At 46.9% G+C, this 19,948-nt stretch overlaps 1 protein-coding gene across 2 annotated transcripts in view; it reads left to right on the plus strand.

The window, feature by feature from the left end:
* LOC130282311 (beta-microseminoprotein-like) overlaps positions 1–19,948 on the plus strand; it is a 65,685-nt gene that overhangs the window by 10,935 nt on the left and 34,802 nt on the right. The window contains exon 1 of one of the 2 annotated variants that reach the window (XM_056530414.1): positions 6,847–6,905. The exons of the other annotated variant lie outside the window; for it this stretch is intronic. Within the exon in view, the coding sequence (XP_056386389.1) occupies positions 6,858–6,905 (48 nt within the window). The 5' untranslated portion in view covers positions 6,847–6,857. Of the gene's footprint in view, positions 1–6,846; positions 6,906–19,948 lie in introns of those variants that run through there. 2 annotated transcript variants of the gene reach the window in all.

Raw genomic sequence — 19,948 nt, forward strand, 5'->3', positions numbered from 1 at the left:
CCCTTGGGTCTCCCCCTCTTCTTGGAGCCTGAGAACCTGAGGAGCAGACTTTTGTCAAGGATGTTGTCCTCAGGTTCCCAGGATCTCTCTTCAGGACCACAACCCTCCCAGTCTACTAAAAAAAAATTTTTTCCTCTGACCTTTTTGGCAGCCAAAATTTCCTTGACCGAGAAGACGTCCGAGGAGCCGGAAACAGGAGTGGGAGGAACAGATTTGGGAGAAAAACGGTTGAGGATGAGTGGTTTGAGAAGAGAGACGTGAAAGGCATTAGGGATACGAAGAGAAGGAGGAAGAAGAAGTTTATAAGAGACAGGATTAATTTGACACAAAATTTTGAAAGGACCAAGATAGCGTGGTCCCAACTTGTAGCTAGGGACACGGAAGCGGACATATTTAGCGGAGAGCCATACCTTGTCTCCAGGGGAAAAAACGGGGGGAGCTCTTCTTTTCTTATCCGCGAACCTCTTCATGCGTGAAGAAGCCTGTAAGAGAGAATTTTGGGTCTCTCTCCATATAATGGAAAGGTCACGAGAAATTTCATCCACAGCGGGCAGACCAGAGGGCAAGGGGGTAGGGAGGGGGGGAAGAGGGTGACGGCCGTACACCACGAAAAATGGGGATTTGGAGGAAGATTCAGAGACCCTGAAGTTATACGAAAATTCGGCCCATGGAAGGAGATCTGCCCAGTCATCCTGGCGGGAGGAAACAAAATGTCGCAAATAATCACCCAGGATCTGGTTAATTCTTTCTACTTGTCCATTGGACTGGGGATGATATGCAGAGGAAAAATTTAATTTAATCTTGAGTTGTTTACAGAGAGCCCTCCAGAATTTAGACACGAATTGGACCCCTCTATCCGAGACAATCTGCGTAGGCAACCCGTGAAGACGAAAAATGTGTACAAAAAATTGTTTAGCCAACTGAGGCGCAGAAGGAAGACCAGGAAGAGGGATGAAATGTGCCATTTTGGAGAATCGATCAACGACCACCCAAATAACGGTGTTGCCACGGGAAGGGGGTAAATCAGTAATAAAATCCATACCAATCAGAGACCAAGGCTGTTCGGGGACAGGCAGAGGATGAAGAAAACCAGCGGGCTTCTGGCGAGGAGTCTTATCCCGGGCACAGATAGTGCAGGCTCGCACAAAGTCCCCAACATCCGTCTCCAGAGTCGGCCACCAATAGAAGCGGGAGATGAGTTGCACAGATTTCTTGATGCCCGCATGACCTGCGAGATGGGAGGAGTGACCCCATTTGAGGATTCCGAGGCGTTGGCGTGGAGAAACAAAGGTCTTTCCTGGAGGAGTCTGCCTGATGGAGGCAGGAGAAGTGGAGATCAGGCAGTCAGGTGGAATGATGTGTTGCGGAGGGAGATCAACTTCTGAGGCATCCGAGGAACGAGAGAGAGCATCGGCCCTAATGTTCTTATCGGCAGGACGAAAGTGAATCTCAAAATTAAATCGGGCAAAGAACAGAGACCACCGGGCCTGGCGAGGATTCAGCCGTTGGGCCGACTGGAGGTAGGAGAGGTTCTTGTGGTCGGTGTAGATAATAACAGGAAATCTTGATCCCTCCAGCAGATGCCTCCATTCCTCAAGTGCTAATTTAATGGCTAGAAGCTCTCGATCCCCGATGGAGTAGTTCCTCTCCGCTGGAGAGAAGGTCCTAGAGAAAAAACCACAAGTGACAGCATGCCCGGAAGGATTTTTTTGTAGAAGAACAGCTCCAGCTCCTACTGAGGAGGCATCAACCTCCAATAGGAAGTGTTTGGAAGGGTCAGGTCTGGAGAGCACGGGAGCCGAAGAAAAGGCAGACTTGAGTCGTTTAAAGGAGTCTTCTGCTTGAGGAGGCCAGGACTTGGGATCAGCATTTTTCTTGGTTAAAGCCACGATAGGAGCCACAATGGTAGAAAAATGTGGAATAAATTGCCTGTAATAATTGGCGAACCCCAAAAAGCGTTGGATAGCACGGAGTCCGGAGGGGCGTGGCCAATTTAAGACGGCAGAGAGTTTGTCTGGATCCATCTGTAGTCCCTGGCCAGAGACCAAATATCCTAGAAAAGGAAGAGATTGGCATTCAAACAGACATTTCTCAATTTTGGCATAGAGTTGGTTGTCACGAAGTCTCTGAAGAACCATACGGACATGCTGGCGGTGTTCTTCTAGATTGGCAGAAAAAATTAGGATATCGTCCAGATATACCACAACACAGGAGTATAACAGATCACGAAAAATTTCATTGACAAAGTCTTGGAAGACGGCAGGGGCATTGCACAGTCCAAAGGGCATGACCAGATACTCAAAGTGTCCATCTCTGGTGTTAAATGCCGTTTTCCACTCGTCCCCCTCTCTGATGCGGATGAGGTTATAGGCGCCTCTTAAGTCCAATTTAGTGAAGATGTGGGCACCTTGGAGGCGATCAAAGAGTTCAGAGATGAGGGGTAAGGGGTAGCGGTTCTTAACCGTGATTTTATTAAGACCGCGGTAGTCAATGCAAGGACGTAGGGAGCCATCTTTTTTGGACACAAAGAAAAATCCGGCTCCGGCAGGAGAGGAGGATTTATGGATAAAGCCCTTTTTTAGATTCTCCTGGACGTATTCGGACATGGCAAGAGTCTCTGGGGCAGAGAGAGGATAAATTCTGCCCCGGGGTGGAGTAGTACCCGGGAGGAGGTCGATAGGGCAATCATAAGGCCTGTGAGGAGGTAGAGTCTCAGCTTGTTTTTTGCAGAAAACATCCGCGAAGTCCATATAGGCCTTAGGGAGACCGGTTACTGGAGGAACCACAGAGTTACGGCAAGGGTTACTGGGAACCGGTTTTAGACAGTTCTTGGAACAAGAGGACCCCCAACTCTTGATCTCCCCAGTGGACCAATCCAGGGTTGGGGAATGAAGTTGAAGCCAGGGAAGTCCAAGGAGAATCTCCGAGGTGCAATTGGGGAGGACCAAAAGTTCAATCCTCTCATGATGAGATCCGATGCTCATAAGAAGGGGCTCCGTGCGGAAACGTATGGTACAGTCCAATCTTTCATTATTTACACAATTGATGTAGAGGGGTCTGGCGAGACTGGTCACTGGGATGTTGAACCTGTTGACGAGAGAGGCCAAAATAAAATTTCCTGCAGATCCAGAGTCCAAGAAGGCCACTGTAGAGAAGGAGAAGGCAGAGGCAGACATCCGCACAGGCACAGTAAGACGTGGAGAAGCAGAGTAGACATCAAGGACTGTCTCACCTTTGTGCGGAGTCAGCGTACGTCTTTCCAGGCGGGGAGGACGGATAGGACAATCCCTCAGGAAGTGTTCGGTACTAGCACAGTACAGGCAGAGGTTCTCCATACGGCGTCGTGTCCTCTCTTGAGGTGTCAGGCGAGACCGGTCGACCTGCATAGCCTCCACGGCGGGAGGCACAGGAACAGATTGCAGGGGACCAGAGGAGAGAGGAGCCGAGGAGACGAAACGCCTCGTGCGAACAGAGTCCATATCTTGGCGGAGTTCCTGACGCCTTTCAGAAAAACGCATGTCAATGCGAGTGGCTAGGTGAATAAGTTCATGTAGATTAGCAGGAATTTCTCGTGCGGCCAGAACATCTTTAATGTTGCTGGATAGGCCTTTTTTGAAGGTCGCGCAGAGGGCCTCATTATTCCAGGACAATTCTGAAGCAAGTGTACGGAATTGTACGGCATACTCGCCAACGGAAGAATTACCCTGGACCAGGTTCAACAGGGCAGTCTCAGCAGAAGAGGCTCGGGCAGGTTCCTCAAAGACACTTCGGATTTCCGAGAAGAAGGAGTGTACAGAGGCAGTGACGGGGTCATTGCGGTCCCAGAGCGGTGTGGCCCATGACAGGGCTTTTCCGGACAGAAGACTGACTACGAAAGCCACCTTAGACCTTTCAGTGGGAAACAGGTCCGACATCATCTCCAGATGCAGGGAACATTGGGAAAGAAAGCCACGGCAAAACTTAGAGTCCCCATCAAATTTATCCGGCAAGGATAAGCGTATCCCAGGAGCGGCCACTCGCTGCGGAGGAGGTGCAGGAGCTGGCGGAGGAGATGACTGCTGAAGCTGTGGTAGCAACTGTTGTAGCATAACGGTCAGTTGAGACAGCTGTTGGCCTTGTTGCGCTATCTGTTGTGACTGCTGGGCGACCACCGTGGTGAGGTCAGCGACAACTGGCAGAGGAACTTCAGCGGGATCCATGGCCGGATCTACTGTCACGATGCCGGCTGGCAGGTAGTGGACCCTCTGTGCCAGAGAGGGATTGGCGTGGACCGTGCTAGTGGACCGGTTCTAAGCCACTACTGGTTTTCACCAGAGCCCGCCGCAAAGCGGGATGGTCTTGCTGCGGCGGTAGTGACCAGGTCGTATCCACTAGCAACGGCTCACCTCTCTGGCTGCTGAAGATAGGCGCGGTACAAGGGAGTAGGCAGAAGCAAGGTCGGACGTAGCAGAAGGTCGGGGCAGGCAGCAAGGATCGTAGTCAGGGGCAACGGCAGAAGGTCTGGAAACACAGGCAAGGAACACACAAGGAACGCTTTCACTGGCACTAAGGCAACAAGATCCGGCAAGGGAGTGCAAGGGAAGTGAGGTAATATAGGGAAGTGCACAGGTGAAAACCCTAATTGGAACCACTGCGCCAATCAGCGGCGCAGTGGCCCTTTAAATCGCAGAGACCCGGCGCGCGCGCGCCCTAGGGAGCGGGGCCGCGCGCGCCGGGACAGAACAGACGGGGAGCGAGTCAGGTAGGGGAGCCGGGGTGCGCATCGCGAGCGGGCGCTACCCGCATCGCGAATCGCATCCCGGCTGGCAGCAGGATCGCAGCGCCCCGGGTCAGAGGACGTGACCGGAGCGCTGCAGCGGAGGGAGTGAAGCGAGCGCTCCGGGGAGGAGCGGGAACCCGGAGCGCTCGGCGTAACAGTAATTTATTTGGGATGTCCATTTTCCTTATAAGCTGAGAGTTTAAAAGTAAAAAAAAAAAGTTTCATAAATTTGGGGATTTTTTTAATCAAGAAATGATGCGAATATCGACGAAAATTTACTACTAACATAAATTAGAATATGTCTTGAAAAAACAATCTTGGAATCAGAATGAAAAGTAAAAGCATCCCAGAGATATTAATGATTAAAGTGACAGTGGTCAGATGTGCAAAAAATGCTTGTGTCCTTCAGGTGAAAAGGGGCTTCCTTAAGGGGTTAAGGTCAAAATGGGCTCCGTTCTTAAGGGTTTAAGCCTGAATTCAGGTTCCAAAATGCAAAACCAATTGTGCGCTGTATGAACAAGGCCTTTCTTTGTCCTTTTTTTCAACATTTGTACAAGGATACAATCCACACTATTAATAATTAAGTATTACTGTCTGATTTATGAACTTTCTTGTTTGTTAATGTCACATTTAAGTCTTCCTCTAAAAAGAAGATCCTTAGTTTAATCTTTTAAATCTGATAAACACCAAGGATGTAAATAAAGCCTAAGAAGTATTTAATAAGTAAATAGTTCCTGATATATAGGTGACAGTGAGTACTCACCTTTCTCTGTACCAGGAAACACATACAGTACACAAATTAGTCTTGTAGAAACACAGATCATGTTGAAAAGTTATAATACTAAGAACATAGCGAAACTCCATATTCTCCATATGCAGTTTTAAGGTCCAAAGTTTTACCTTTTTTCAATAAATGAAGAAATAACACAACCCGACTACTAAGAAAAATCAACATTTAGGAAATTGTGCTTCAATGAAATAAATGGCCACAGTACTCCTATGAAAACCAGAATGCTGTCCGCAGCAGATCATTTATGATCATTTTGGTTTAAAACTAATTCCCACTGAAACCACAAGATTCATTTAGTAGTCATTTTTTTCTGACTTAGTAAGACATGCAGAAGGAACAGATACAATTTAACCTTATCACAATTTTATATTTTTGTTAAAACTCCCTATTTATAAATATGCCCCACTCTTCTTTTTTACTGAAATAGTTTTTTCAACTATTTTCCTTCTCACATTCTATGTTCTCACAGTGTATCTTGAGGTATAAACATATGCTTGTGTTATAGTTGTTTTATAAGGCAAATAAGCCTAAATTTTTCTAGCAATTTTTTGTTGTTGCTTTGTCGAGTGTTTCTATGCACATTGTTGTTTCATTGAGTGTTTTTTGGAGCTTTTTTGATGTTTTGGGGTCCTAATGCAGCAATGGGGCCATTGTCCACCTTTTTCGTTAAACTCTCTCAATCTCCCTCTTTATCCTTTCTTATTTCTCCCTCAGGGATGACTAGGTAGTTTCCCACTGGGATTCAGTTCCCACTCTCACTGCAGAATCAATGGTGCTCTAAGGCTAGGTTCAGACTACGGAATTTCCGCCTACAATTTCGCTTTGAAATTACAGGCAGAAATTCCGCTTGCTAAAATGTATAGTGTAGTGAATGGGTTTCCGTTCACAAATTCACACTTCGGAATTTGTGAAGCGGAATTTGTGAACGGAAAATCTGCTTGGAGATTTCCGCCTGAAGAATGGCGTTGCTCTTTCTTCAGGCAGAAATACTCGTGGAACACATTGCAGTCTATTGGAGACTGCAGTGTCCGCGCGGTCCTAGCACCAACTGATTCAGTCGGCGCTGGCCGCACTCGGAATCCCCGGGCGGAAATTTTCTGCCTGGAGATTCCGCAGTGGGAACCTAGCCTAAGAGTTGCTGGGGTCCAAAGCCTAAGTCTTTAGAAGGAGGGAGATTAGACACTCCTCTCACTTTCTCACTCTACCACTAACTTCCACTGACTAACTGAACTTCCTCTCTCTATAGGAAGAGAGGCTGGGCCAAAGTAGACTCCTCCTCCCTTACCAGAACATTCCATATGCAGGTGTATGGGTCAGTGCACACTGTGTCAAATATTTAATGCCATGAAAAATAAAGTAAGCACAATAACTTGTGATATCTACTTAGCTCATCATTATAAATATTGCATGGTTACATTTGACACTAAAAAGGATATAAGAAATCTAATACATTTAACTGTTTGGAAGAAAAGATTAAGGAATTCATTTTTGCCAGGGCACGTGCCATTTCTGTCGTCTGTACCAGGAGGCATGTTTGTTGGGCAAAGTGGGCATGGTTTACATGATGATATAGCGATCACACGAGCCCTGCGATATAGTGCTCACAATAATCTCCGGCAGTACTGCAAAGCTGGTAAGTAAAAGGGTTAATGGTGTTTTGTGGAGTGTCTGTCCACTCTAGTTAAAATGAATGGGGGAAGATCAAGCAGAATCCATTATTCACCACTGAAACACACTGAAGAGACAGTTTTGGGCAGTGACACTGTATTGTTTTGGACACGGAAAGCTGCTCGTTTTCCACATCCAAAATAGAGGACCTGATTTACTAAGAGTGCAGTGTATTTTTCTTTGTGGGTTTTTTGCACCAACAGATATTTCCTTACATTTTGCACTTTTCCCTACATTTTGCTTTTTTTTTTATGCTCTGAGCTGTAGGGTTTTCCTCAGATCAAATTCACCACATTTTTTGTAGAAACCTTAGTAAATATGTTGGGATTTTTCAAAAATGATGGTCATGCCCCTTTTTCAGGTTTTCTCAATAAAATGGAGATTTGCTCGTTTTTTTTTTAAATTATTATTCTGGTGCACATTCTTGTGCAGACAGAATTTCTGGCGCAATGTGCCAGAATCTGCTATGCAACCTGACAAAACATGTGGGGTTTGCAATAGTAAATCAGAGCCAGAATGTTTTATACGCACGTGAATATCAACTTTCACATGGTTGTATTTCGTTCCCCCTTCTCTTATCCTGAGAAGTAGCCACACTTGTGTACTTCAGCTTGTTAAAGGGGTATTCTAGTAAAAAAAAAAAAAAAAAAAAACTGGCTCCAGAAAGTTGAACAGATTTGTAAATTACGTCTATTAAAAAAATCTTAATTCTTGCATTACTTATCAGTTGCTGAAGTTGAGTTGTTCTTTTCTGTCTGACAACAGTGCTCTCTGCTGACACCTTTGTCTGTCTCAGGAACTTTCCAGAGCAGGAGAGGTTTGCTCATACTCTGGACAGTTCCTGAGACAAACAGAGGTGTCAGCAGAGAGCACTGTTGTCAGACAAAGAAGAACAACTCAACTTCAGCAGCTGATGAGTACTAGAAGGATTAAGATTAACCTTCTGGAGCCAGTTGATATGAAAAAAATAGTTTTTTACTGGAATACCCCTTTAAGTTATTATAGGAATGATACTTATAACAAAATAACTAATACTTTCCCTACTTGCTGGATCAACTTTTGGCTCTAGCTCAAGAACTGCCATATGTGACACCACCCTTATAGGTACTAAGGACTTTTTAGATAAAATGGAAAGGAGATCCTTCTCCACAGGGCTGCAGGGAAATGTAGTTTCAAGCACAGCACGCATGTAAGGGAGCCTAGCTGTACTGCAATCGGTGGGGTGGTTGATGTGTGGGAAGAAGGAAAGTGACCTCATACATACAAACAAGGGGTCCTGGCACTTGTAGTTGGAGGGAGGGAACTCCAACAGAAAATATCCATTTCACAAAAAGAAAGCAGCAGCTGTTACGCCTAGCGCTCCGGGTCCCCGCTCCTCCCCGGAGCGCTCACGGCGTCTTTCTTCCTGCAGCTCCCCGGTCAGCGCTGACCGGGAGCGCTGCTCTGCCATGCCCGTTGGGGATGCGATTCGCACAGCGGGACGCGCCCGCTCGCGAATCGCATCCCAGGTCACTTACCCGTTCCCGTCTCCTGCGGTCATGTGCTGGCGCGCGCGGCTCCGCTCTCTAGGGCGCGCGCGCGCCAGCTCCCTGAGACTTAAAGGGCCAGTGCACCAATGATTGGTGCCTGGCCCAATTAGCTTAATTGCTTCCCACCTGTTCCCTGGCTATATCTAGTCTCCTCCCTTGCACTCCCTTGCCGGATCTTGTTGCCTTAGTGCCAGTGAAAGCGTTCTTTGTGTGTTTATACCCTGTGTACCAGTACCTTTGCTATCTCCCCTGACTACGAACCTTGCCGCCTGCCCCCGACCTTCTGCTACGTCCGACCTTGCTACTGCCTACTCCCTTGTACCTCGCCTATCTTCTGTATCTTCAGCAGCCAGAGAGGTGAGCCGTTGCTAGTGGATACGACCTGGTCACTACCGCCGCAGCAAGACCATCCCGCTTTGCGGCGGGCTCTGGTGAAAACCTGTAGTGTCTTAGAACCGGTCCACTAGCACGGTCCTCGCTATCCCTCTCTGGCACAGAGGATCCACCTCCTGCCAGCCGGCATCGTGACAGTAGATCCGGCCATGGATCCCGCTGAGGTTCCCCTGCCAGTTGCCTCTGATATCACCACGGTGGTCGCCCAGCAAGCCCGACAGATCACCCATCTAACCCACCAGATGTCGGAAATGTCCACCATTGTGCACCAACTTCAGTCGCAACTTCATCAGCAATCATCTCCTCCGCCAGCTCCTGCACCTCCTCCGCAGCGAGTGGCCACTCCTAGCCTCCGCCTGTCCTTGCCGGACAAATTTAATGGGGACTCTAAGTTTTGCCGTGGCTTTCTTTCGCAATGTTCCCTGCACTTGGAGATGATGTCGGACCAGTTTCCTACTGAAAGGTCTAAGGTGGCTTTCGTAGTCAGCCTTCTGTCTGGAAAAGCCCTGTCATGGGCCACACCGCTCTGGGACCGCAATGACCCCGTCACTGCCTCTGTTCACTCCTTCTTCTCGGAAATTCGAAGTGTCTTTGAGGAACCTGCCCGAGCCTCTTCTGCTGAGACTGCCCTGCTGAACCTGGTCCAGGGTAATTCCTCCGTTGGCGAGTACGCCATACAATTCCGTACTCTTGCTTCTGAACTGTCCTGGAATAATGAGGCTCTCTGCGCGACCTTTAAAAAAGGCCTATCCAGCAACATTAAAGATGTTCTGGCCGCACGAGAGACTCCTGCTAACCTGCACGAACTCATTCATCTTGCCACTCGCATTGACATGCGTTTTTCTGAGAGGCATCAAGAGCTCCGCCAGGAAAAAGACTTAGATCTCTGGACACCTCTCCCACAGTCTCCACTGCAATCTGCGCCTAGGCCTCCCGCCGAGGAGGCCATGCAAGTGGATCGGTCTCGCCTGACCCTGGAAGAGAGGAATCGCCGTAAGGAAGAGAATCTTTGTCTGTACTGTGCCAGTACTGAACATTTTTTGGTGGATTGCCCAATCCGTCCTCCACGTCTGGGAAACGCACGCTCGCACTCTGCTCTCGTGGGTGTGGCGTCTCTTGATGCCAAGTCGGCTTCTCCACGTCTCACGGTACCTGTTCGGATTTCCACTTCAGCCAGCTCTCCCCTCTCAGCCGTGGCCTGCCTGGACTCTGGAGCTTCTGGGAATTTTATTCGGGAGTCCTTTGTGAATAAATTCCGTATTCCGGTGACCCGTCTTGTCAAGCCACTCCACATTTCCGCGGTCAACGGAGCCAGGTTGGACTGTACCATACGTTTCCGCACGGAGCCCCTTCTTATGAGCATCGGATCTCATCACGAGAGGATTGAACTTTTGGTCCTCCCCAATTGCACCTCGGAAATTCTCCTTGGACTTCCCTGGCTTCAACACCATTCCCCAACCCTGGATTGGTCCACTGGGGAGATCAAGAGTTGGGGTCCCTCTTGTTCCAAGGACTGCCTTCTACCGGTTCCCAGTACTCCCTGCCGTGACCCTGTGGTTCCTCCTCTATCCGGTCCCCCTAAGGTCATTAAGGACTCTGCCTGCCACAGGAAATGCCCCTCCCCCCCTCCCAGTTCCATCAGGCAAGCTTCTGTGTCCCCTCATGGCCCTCGTCCTGGTGTCACACTGCCCCGTGCCAGGTCTCGCCCTCTGCCCTCTCTCCCCATTCCTACTCCTGCGGTTCTGCCTGCCGTTGAGGAGTCTCTCCATCCTTTCCTGGTGTCCTCATCCCAGGGGAGGCAGTTACCCGATAAAGAGAAGGGGAGACCTAAGGGGGGGGGGTACTGTTACGCCTAGCGCTCCGGGTCCCCGCTCCTCCCCGGAGCGCTCACGGCGTCTTTCTTCCTGCAGCTCCCCGGTCAGCGCTGACCGGGAGCGCTGCTCTGCCATGCCCGTTGGGGATGCGATTCGCACAGCGGGACGCGCCCGCTCGCGAATCGCATCCCAGGTCACTTACCCGTTCCCGTCTCCTGCGGTCATGTGCTGGCGCGCGCGGCTCCGCTCTCTAGGGCGCGCGCGCGCCAGCTCCCTGAGACTTAAAGGGCCAGTGCACCAATGATTGGTGCCTGGCCCAATTAGCTTAATTGCTTCCCACCTGTTCCCTGGCTATATCTAGTCTCCTCCCTTGCACTCCCTTGCCGGATCTTGTTGCCTTAGTGCCAGTGAAAGCGTTCTTTGTGTGTTTATACCCTGTGTACCAGTACCTTTGCTATCTCCCCTGACTACGAACCTTGCCGCCTGCCCCCGACCTTCTGCTACGTCCGACCTTGCTACTGCCTACTCCCTTGTACCTCGCCTATCTTCTGTATCTTCAGCAGCCTGAGAGGTGAGCCGTTGCTAGTGGATACGACCTGGTCACTACCGCCGCAGCAAGACCATCCCGCTTTGCGGCGGGCTCTGGTGAAAACCTGTAGTGTCTTAGAACCGGTCCACTAGCACGGTCCTCGCTATCCCTCTCTGGCACAGAGGATCCACCTCCTGCCAGCCGGCATCGTGACAGCAGCTTTATGGTGGACTCAAAACACAGCCATTTAGCTTCAAAGCAAGCACGGATCCTTCCTAAGCATATCAATTACTGTCAGGCAGGTAAGTGCTAAAGTCACCTTAAGGACGCAGGGCGTACAGGTACGCCCGTGGGAATTTCAGTCCCCACCGCTAGCCGGTCGGGGACCGGACCGGGATGCCTGCTGAAATCATTCAGCAAGCATCCTGGGACATCGCCGAGGGGGGTCCTGAGACCGCAAATCGCCGGTAAATTCAGATAGGTAATCTGCAATGATTCCGGGTCATACGGGTCACTGGTGAGTGAGGGATAGGAGTGAGGTGGAAGGGGTGCCACCCCTCCTAGTCCTGCTATTGGTTAGTCAGAAGCACTAGTCTGGGCAGGGCAGGGGAACCGTGATATGAGAGGCAGCGGCGTTGGAGGTCCCTTACCGGGCAGCGATCAGCGGTGGCGGGCAATGATTCTCCTGCTTGTGCGGTGTGTGGCGATCCTGTTGCAGGAGGTGAGTAGTTGCCTTGCAACATCTGCAGGGCGACAGTTTGGAGACCACTATGCAGTGATCTCTAAACTGTAGCCCTCCAGATGTTGCAAAACTTCAACTCCCAGCATGCCCACACAGCTGTTTGCTGTTTGGGCATGCTGGGATTTGTAGTTTTGCAAGATTTAGAGGGGTACAGTTTGGAGATCACTGTGCAGTGGTCTCTAAACTGTGACCGTCTAGATCTTGCAAAACTACAACTCCTAGCATGCCCACACAGCAAACAGCTGTCTGGACATACTGGGATCTGTAGCTTTGCAACATCTGGAGATCCAAGCTGTTGCATAAATACATCTCCCTGCATGCCCTTGGGCGATCAGTACATGCTGGTAGTTGTAGTTTTGCAACAGCTGGAGGCGCACTGGTTGGAAAATACTGAGTTAGGTGACAGAACTGTTGCAAAAGTACAACTCCCAGTCAGTCTTGTCTGTCAGTGCATGCTGGGAGTTGTAGTTTTGCAACAGCTGGAGGTTTGCCCCCCATGTGAATGTAAAGGGTAGATTGGGGTTTACAGTGAGTTTCCTGCTTCAAGTTTGAGCTGTGGCAAATTTTTCGCCGCAGCTCAAACTCCTAGCGGGAAACTCACCGCAAACCCGCCCGTATGAATGTACCCTAAAAACATTACACTACACTAACACAAAATAAAAAGTAAAACACTCCATATACACACCCTAACATGCCCCCCCCCCCAATAAAAATGAAAAACGTATTGTACGGCAGTGTTACCAAAACGGAGCCTCCAGCTGTTGCAAAACAACAACTCCCAGCATTTCCGGACAGCCATTGACTGTCCAAGCATTCTGGGAGTTTAGCACCAGCTGGAGGCACCCTGTTTGGGAATTACTGGCGTAGAATATTTTTGATAGCACAGCCAATTGTAACGCTTGCATCCGAGTCCACCCCTATGCAAATCCCTAATTTAGGCCTCAAATGCGCATGGTGCTGCTATTTCAAGGAAACAGTTTAAGGCCACATATGGGGTATTTCCATACTCAGGAGCAATTGCTTTACACATTTTTGGGGGGGGCTCTTTCTCTTTACCTCATATGAAAAGGAAAAGTTGGGGTCAACACCAGCCTGTTAGTGTAAAAAAAATTAATTAACATGCTGGTGTGGCCCCATACTTTTCATTTTCACAAGAGGTAAAAGGAAAAAAAAGGATGCCCAAAATTTGTAACGCAATTTCTCCTGAGTACGGAAATACCCCATATGTGGACATAAAATGATCTGCGGGCACACAACAAGGCTCAGGAGTGAGAGCGCACTATTCACATTTGAGGCCTAAATTGGTGACTTGCACAGGGGTGGCTGATTTTACAGCAGTTCTGACATAAACCCAAACAAATAAGTACCCCCGTGTGACCCCATTTTGGAAACTAAACCCCTCACGGAATGTGACAAGGGGTATAGTGAGCCTTAACACCCCACAGGTGTTTGATGAATTTTAGTTAAAGTTGGATGGGAAAATGAAAAAAAAAACATTATTTTAAATAAAATGCTGGTGTTACTCCAAATTTTTCATTTTCACAAGGGGAAGTAGGAAAAAAGCCCCCGCAAAATTTGTAACCCTATTTCTTCTGAGTAAGAACATACCCCATATGTGGATGTAAAGTGCTCTGCTGGCACACTACAATGATCCGAAATGAAGGAGCACCATTGGTCTTTTGGAGAGAAAATTTGTCCGGAATTGAAGGCCACGTGTGTTTACAAAGCCCCCATGGTGCCAGAACAATGGAACCCCCCACATGTGAAACCATTTTGGAAACTACACCCCTCATGGAATGTAATAAGGGGTACAGTGAGCATTTAAGCCCCAAAGGTGTCTGACAGATTTTTGGAACAGTGGTCAGTGAAAATGAAAAATTTAATTTTTCATTTGCACAGCCCACTGTTCCAAAGATCTGTCAAATGCCAGTGGGGTGAAAATGCTCACCACACCCTTTATTAAATTCTGTGAGAGGTGATGTTTCCAAAATGGGGTCACATGTGGGGGGGCGGTCCACTGTTCTGGCACCATGGGGGTTTTGTAAACGCACATGACCCCTGACTTCCATTCCAAACAAATTCTCTCTCCAAAAGCCCAATGACGTTCCTCTTCTTCTGAGCATTGTAGTGCACCAGCAGAGCACTTGACATCCACACATGGGGTATTTCCATACTCACAGGAAATGGGGCTACAAATTTGGGGGGGCATTTTCTCCTATTACCCCTTGTAAAAATGTAAAATTCGGGGGAAAAACAGCATTTTAGTGATTTTTTTTTTTTTACGAAACATCATAAAACATCTGTAGGTGTTAAGGCTCACTGTACCCCTTGTTACATTCCTTGAGGGATGTAGTTTCCAAAATAGTATGCCATGTGGGGGGAGGGTTGCTGTTCTGGCACCATAGGTGCTTCCTAAATGTGACATGCCCTCCAAAAACCATTTTAGCAAAATTTGTTTTCCAAAAGCCAAATGTGACTCCTTCTCTTCTGAGCATTGTAGTTCGCCAGCAGAGCACTTGATGTCCACACATAAGGTATTTCCATACTCAGAAGAAATGGGGTTACAAATTTTGGGGGGCATTTTCTCCTATTACCCCTTGTAAAAATGTGAATATTGGGAGGAAAACCAGCATTTTAGTGAAAGAAAATTTCATTTACACGTCCGACTTTAACTAAAAGTAGTCAAACACCTGTGGGGTGTTAGGGCTCACTGTACGCCTTGTTACATTCCTTGAGGGGTGTCGTTTTCAAAATAGTATGCCATGTGTTTTTTTTACAGTTTCAGCACCATAGGGGCTTCCTAAATGCGACATTCCCCCCAAAAACCATTTCAGCAAAATTCACTCTCCAAAATCCATTGTCGCTCCTTCCCTTCTGAGCCCTCTAGTGCCCCACAAAGCACTTTACATCCACAAATTAGGTATTTCCTTACTCAAGAGAAATGGGGTTACACATTTTGGGGGGGATTTCTCTCCTTTACCCCTTGTGAAAATTCAAAAAATGGCTCTACAAGAACATGCAAGTGTAAGCTTTGCTGCTATTCCTGTGAAACATTTAAAGGGTTAACTAACATTCTGAATGTCATTTTGAATACTTTTGAGGGGTGGAGTTTTTATAATGGGGTAATTTATGGGATATTTCTAACATGAAATCCCCTCAAATCCACTTCAAAACTGAACTGGTCCCTGAAAAATTCAGATTTTGAATTTTTTTTTGAAAAATTCAAAAATTGCTGCTGAACTTTGAAGCCCTCTAATGTCTTCCAAAAGTAAATACATGTCAACTTTATGATGCCAACATAAAGTAGACATATTGTATATGTGAATCAATATATAATTGATTTGGAATGTCTGATTTCCTTACAAGCAGAGAGTTTCAAAATTTTGGCATTATTCACCAAAAAAGGATGCAAGTAATGACGAAAATTAACCAGTTTGTTAAAGTAGAATATGTCACGAAAAAACAATCTCGGAATCAGAATGAAAGGTAAAAGCATCCTAGCGTTATTAAGATATAAAGTGATAGTGGTCAAAATTGCAAAAAAGGGCTTCGTCCATAAGGTGAAAATGAGCTGCGTCCTTAAGGGGTTAAACTGTATCATACAGGAAATGCATTTGACATATTAATCTCCTCACTCCACAGGCAGATTATCTGGTTACTGATAACAGCAGCGTGAAATTTATATTTTTAATCCAAAAGCACCATATCTGCCATTTTAGCCATCATCTGATGTTGTCACTGAACAATTTGTCTTTTTAAAAGATTAGAATATTTAGAGTAAGATTTGTATAATGTATTAGTTAAATGAATTTACCAGAAGCAAACACATCTCCATATTTACCATAATTCCTTACTTAGTGTTTTTTCTCAGAATCATGCCAAAAATACCCACAAATCCTTTTATTTATTACATAAGAGACACAATATAAATGACCTGGTTACCTGGCACACAGTACATTTTCGGTGCCATTATACCAGTTGAAGATGGTAGGTTTCTTCTTTATCATATAATATATTATCAATACTACAATCTATTGTTAAGTTATAAATTTACAGTACTTTCCAGTATGTGAAGGGTATTTTTAGTGTTTATTATACTGTACTTACAGAATTATTGCAATAGAAACATAAAAACAATATAGTGATATTGTATTTTTATTATAAGGTTAATATTATCCACAGGTTAGGTGCAGATCTACAACTTTAAAAGAAAGATCTTTTAAAAATGATCCTATGAAATGTCATAAATATGTGTCATATGATTACATTACTGACACATTTCTAAAATACAGATGAGGAGTTTACTGCATATTATGCAGTAAACTCCCACCTTAAGAGAGAGAGTTTAAAGGGGTACTCCGGAGGAAAGAAAAAGTTATATAGATTTGTGAATTACTTCTTTTAAAAAAAAAAAAAAATCTTTCCAGTCTGACCACAGTGCTCTTTGCTGCCACCTGTATCTGTGTCAGGAACTGTCCAGAGCAGGAGCAAATCCCCATAGCAAACCTTTCCTGATCCGGACAATTGCTGACACAGAGGTAGCAACAGAGAGCACTGTGGTCAGATTGGAAAGAACTATGCAACTTCTTCTGGAGCATACAGGAGCTGATCAGTACTGGAAGGATTAAAGGAAATCTGTCATCAGAATCACCCGCACTAAACCTGTTACACAGGCTTGTAGTGCGGGTGATCCTGATTAAAACGCTCCTTACCTGGTTAAAAATGGTTCAGCGCTTCTTCAGATATCTATATTTTTAGTTTTCTGTTATTCCCTGGCTTGGGACTCAGTGGGAGGTGATATCATCTGGGACTCGGCCACACGTCATTATAGCTGGGCGGAGCTGCTGCCTGGCTCATGAATATTCATGAACTTATCCTCGCGGCCCTCCCCACCAGACCTAGAAAAAGGAGTTAGGCTAAGTTAATGAATATTCATGAGCCGAGTGGCAGCTCCGCCCAGCTAGAATGACGTGTGGCCGAGTCCCAGATGATAAGACCTCCCACTGAGTCCCAAGCCAGGGAATAACAGAAAACTAAAAATAAAGATATCTTAAGAAGCGCTGAACCATTTTTAACCAGGTAAGGAGCGTTTTAATCAGGATCACCCGCACTACAAGCCTGTGTAACAGGTGTAGTGCGGGTGATTCTGATGACAGATTTCCTTTAAGATGATTTGTATAACTTCCTGTCCCCAGTTCATTTGAAAAACTTTTTTTTTTCCTTCTGGAGTACCACTTTAAGATCTCTTGTTCATTGTCAGCTCTTGCCATGAGGCCTCTGGCTCAACTTGTTTGATTTGGTTATTGCTTTGTTATTGTGTAATGGCTGATTTTGTTATTGCTTGTACCCTCTTAATTATTAAGTAATGTGACACTTTATATATAAAAAGGATAATAATAATAATTATTATTATTAGTTGAGGAAATAAGTAAAAATTCCTGTCTTGCCATGGAGAGGCACTCTTGAAACAGCAGCTAAACAAATAAGCTAAATCGGTGCTTAAAAGTTTGTGAATGAAAGACAATTCATACAAATGAGTCAAAAATATTAGACTTAGTCATATACTGAAGCATATCCAATATCACATACAGATGTAGCCATGTTATTCTTGATCGTGTTAAAACAATGGCCCTGATTGAGTGTAGTGTAGTTTTCTGTGTGTTTTTTCCCCCTGACAGGTATTTTCCCACTATATGTACTAATGTTTCCCTACTTTTTGCACTTTTCCCTATATATATATATTTTTTTTAGCAACTGTTCTGAACTGTCAGGTTTTCCAGAGCTCAAATGCACCACATTTTATGTGAGAACATTAGTAAATATATTGGGATTTTCCAAAACTGTCGGGGACATGTCTTTTTCAGTGTCCATGCCCCCTTTTCACAGCAGCTATGCCCCTTTTTGTTCTTTTTTTCATTAAAATGGAATGATGGTCAGGTTTGAAGGGTTCACCGGTCACAATTTTTGGCGCACATGTCATGAGCCAAATTTCAGCTGCAAAACCTGATATAAAAGCATATGGAAACTGATAGTTAATAAACCCCAATGTGTTAACTTTAAGGCAATAGAATTTCCTAATGCACCAGAAATTATTATTATTATTATTATTATTTTTATAGTGCCCTTGATACCAGCAATTGAGAAGTAATTTTATAGTTAGGTTTGTACAATGTGTTAGGATAATTTATCTCAACTTTAGAAGTGCAGTATAAATATCTTAACTTATCGGGAATCAAGAGGATGCTGGCTACATCTGTATCTGTGAATGGCTAAAGTATGTGAACCATTACTTTCAGTATATGGTATGACTCCCTGTTACGCCTAGCGCTCCGGGTCCCCGCTCCTCCCCGGAGCGCTCACGGCGTCTTTCTCCCTGCAGCTCCCCGGTCAGTCCCGCTGACCGGGAGCGCTGCACTGTCATGGCCGTTGGGGACGCGATTCGCACAGCGGGACGCGCCCGCTCGCGAATCGCGTCCCAGGTCACTTACCCGTTCCCGTCCCCTGCTGTCATGTGCTGGCGCGCGCGGCTCCGCTCTCTAGGGCGCGCGCGCGCCAGCTCCCTGAGACTTAAAGGGCCAGTGCACCAATGATTGGTGCCTGGCCCAATTTGCTTAATTGGCTTCCACCTGGTCCCTGACTATATCTAACCTCCTCCCATGCACTCCCTTGCCGGATCTTGTTGCCCTTGTGCCTAGTGAAAGCGTATTGTGTGTCTAAAGCCTGTGTACCAGAACTTCTGCTATCCACCCTGACTACGAACCTTGCCGCCTGCCCCCGACCTTCTGCTACGTCCGACCTTGCTTCTGTCTACTCCCTTGTACCTCGCCTATCATCAGCAGTCAGAGAGGTGACCCGTTGCTAGTGGATACGACCTGGTCACTACCGCCGCAGCAAGACCATCCCGCTTTGCGGCGGGCTCTGGTGAAAACCAGTAGTGACTTAGAACCGGTCCACTAGCGCGGTCCTCGCCAATCCCTCTCTGGCACAGAGGATCCACTACCTGCCAGCCGGCATCGTGACAGTAGATCCGGCCATGGATCCCGCTGACGTCCCTCTGCCTTATATCTCTGATATCACCACGGTGGTCGCCCAGCAATCCCGACAGATCGCCCATCTAACCCACCAGCTGTCGGAAGTATTCACCATTGTGCAGCAACTTCAGTCGCAACTTCAGCAGCAATCATCTCCTCCGCCAGCTCCTGCACCCCTTCCGCAGCGAGTGGCCACTCCTAGCCTCCGCCTGTCCTTGCCGGACAAATTTAATGGGGACTCTAAGTTTTGCCGTGGCTTCCTTTCGCAATGTTCTCTGCACTTGGAGATGATGTCGGACCAGTTTCCTACTGAAAGGTCTAAGGTGGCTTTCGTAGTCAGCCTTCTGTCTGGAAAAGCTCTGTCATGGGCCACACCGCTCTGGGACCGCAATGACCCCGTCACTGCCTCTGTACACTCCTTCTTCTCGGAAATTCGAAGTGTCTTTGAGGAACCTGCCCGAGCCTCTTCTGCTGAGACTGCCCTGCTGAACCTGGTCCAGGGTAATTCTTCCGTTGGCGAGTACGCCATACAATTCCGCACTCTTGCTTCTGAACTTTCCTGGAATAATGAGGCCCTCTGCGCGACCTTTAAAAAAGGCCTATCCAGCAACATTAAAGATGTTCTGGCCGCACGAGAAACTCCTGCTAATCTACATGAACTCATTCATCTAGCCACTCGCATTGACATGCGTT

The sequence above is a fragment of the Hyla sarda genome, chromosome 7, assembly GCF_029499605.1.
Source record: "Hyla sarda isolate aHylSar1 chromosome 7, aHylSar1.hap1, whole genome shotgun sequence".
Taxonomy (NCBI): Eukaryota; Metazoa; Chordata; class Amphibia; order Anura; family Hylidae; genus Hyla; species Hyla sarda.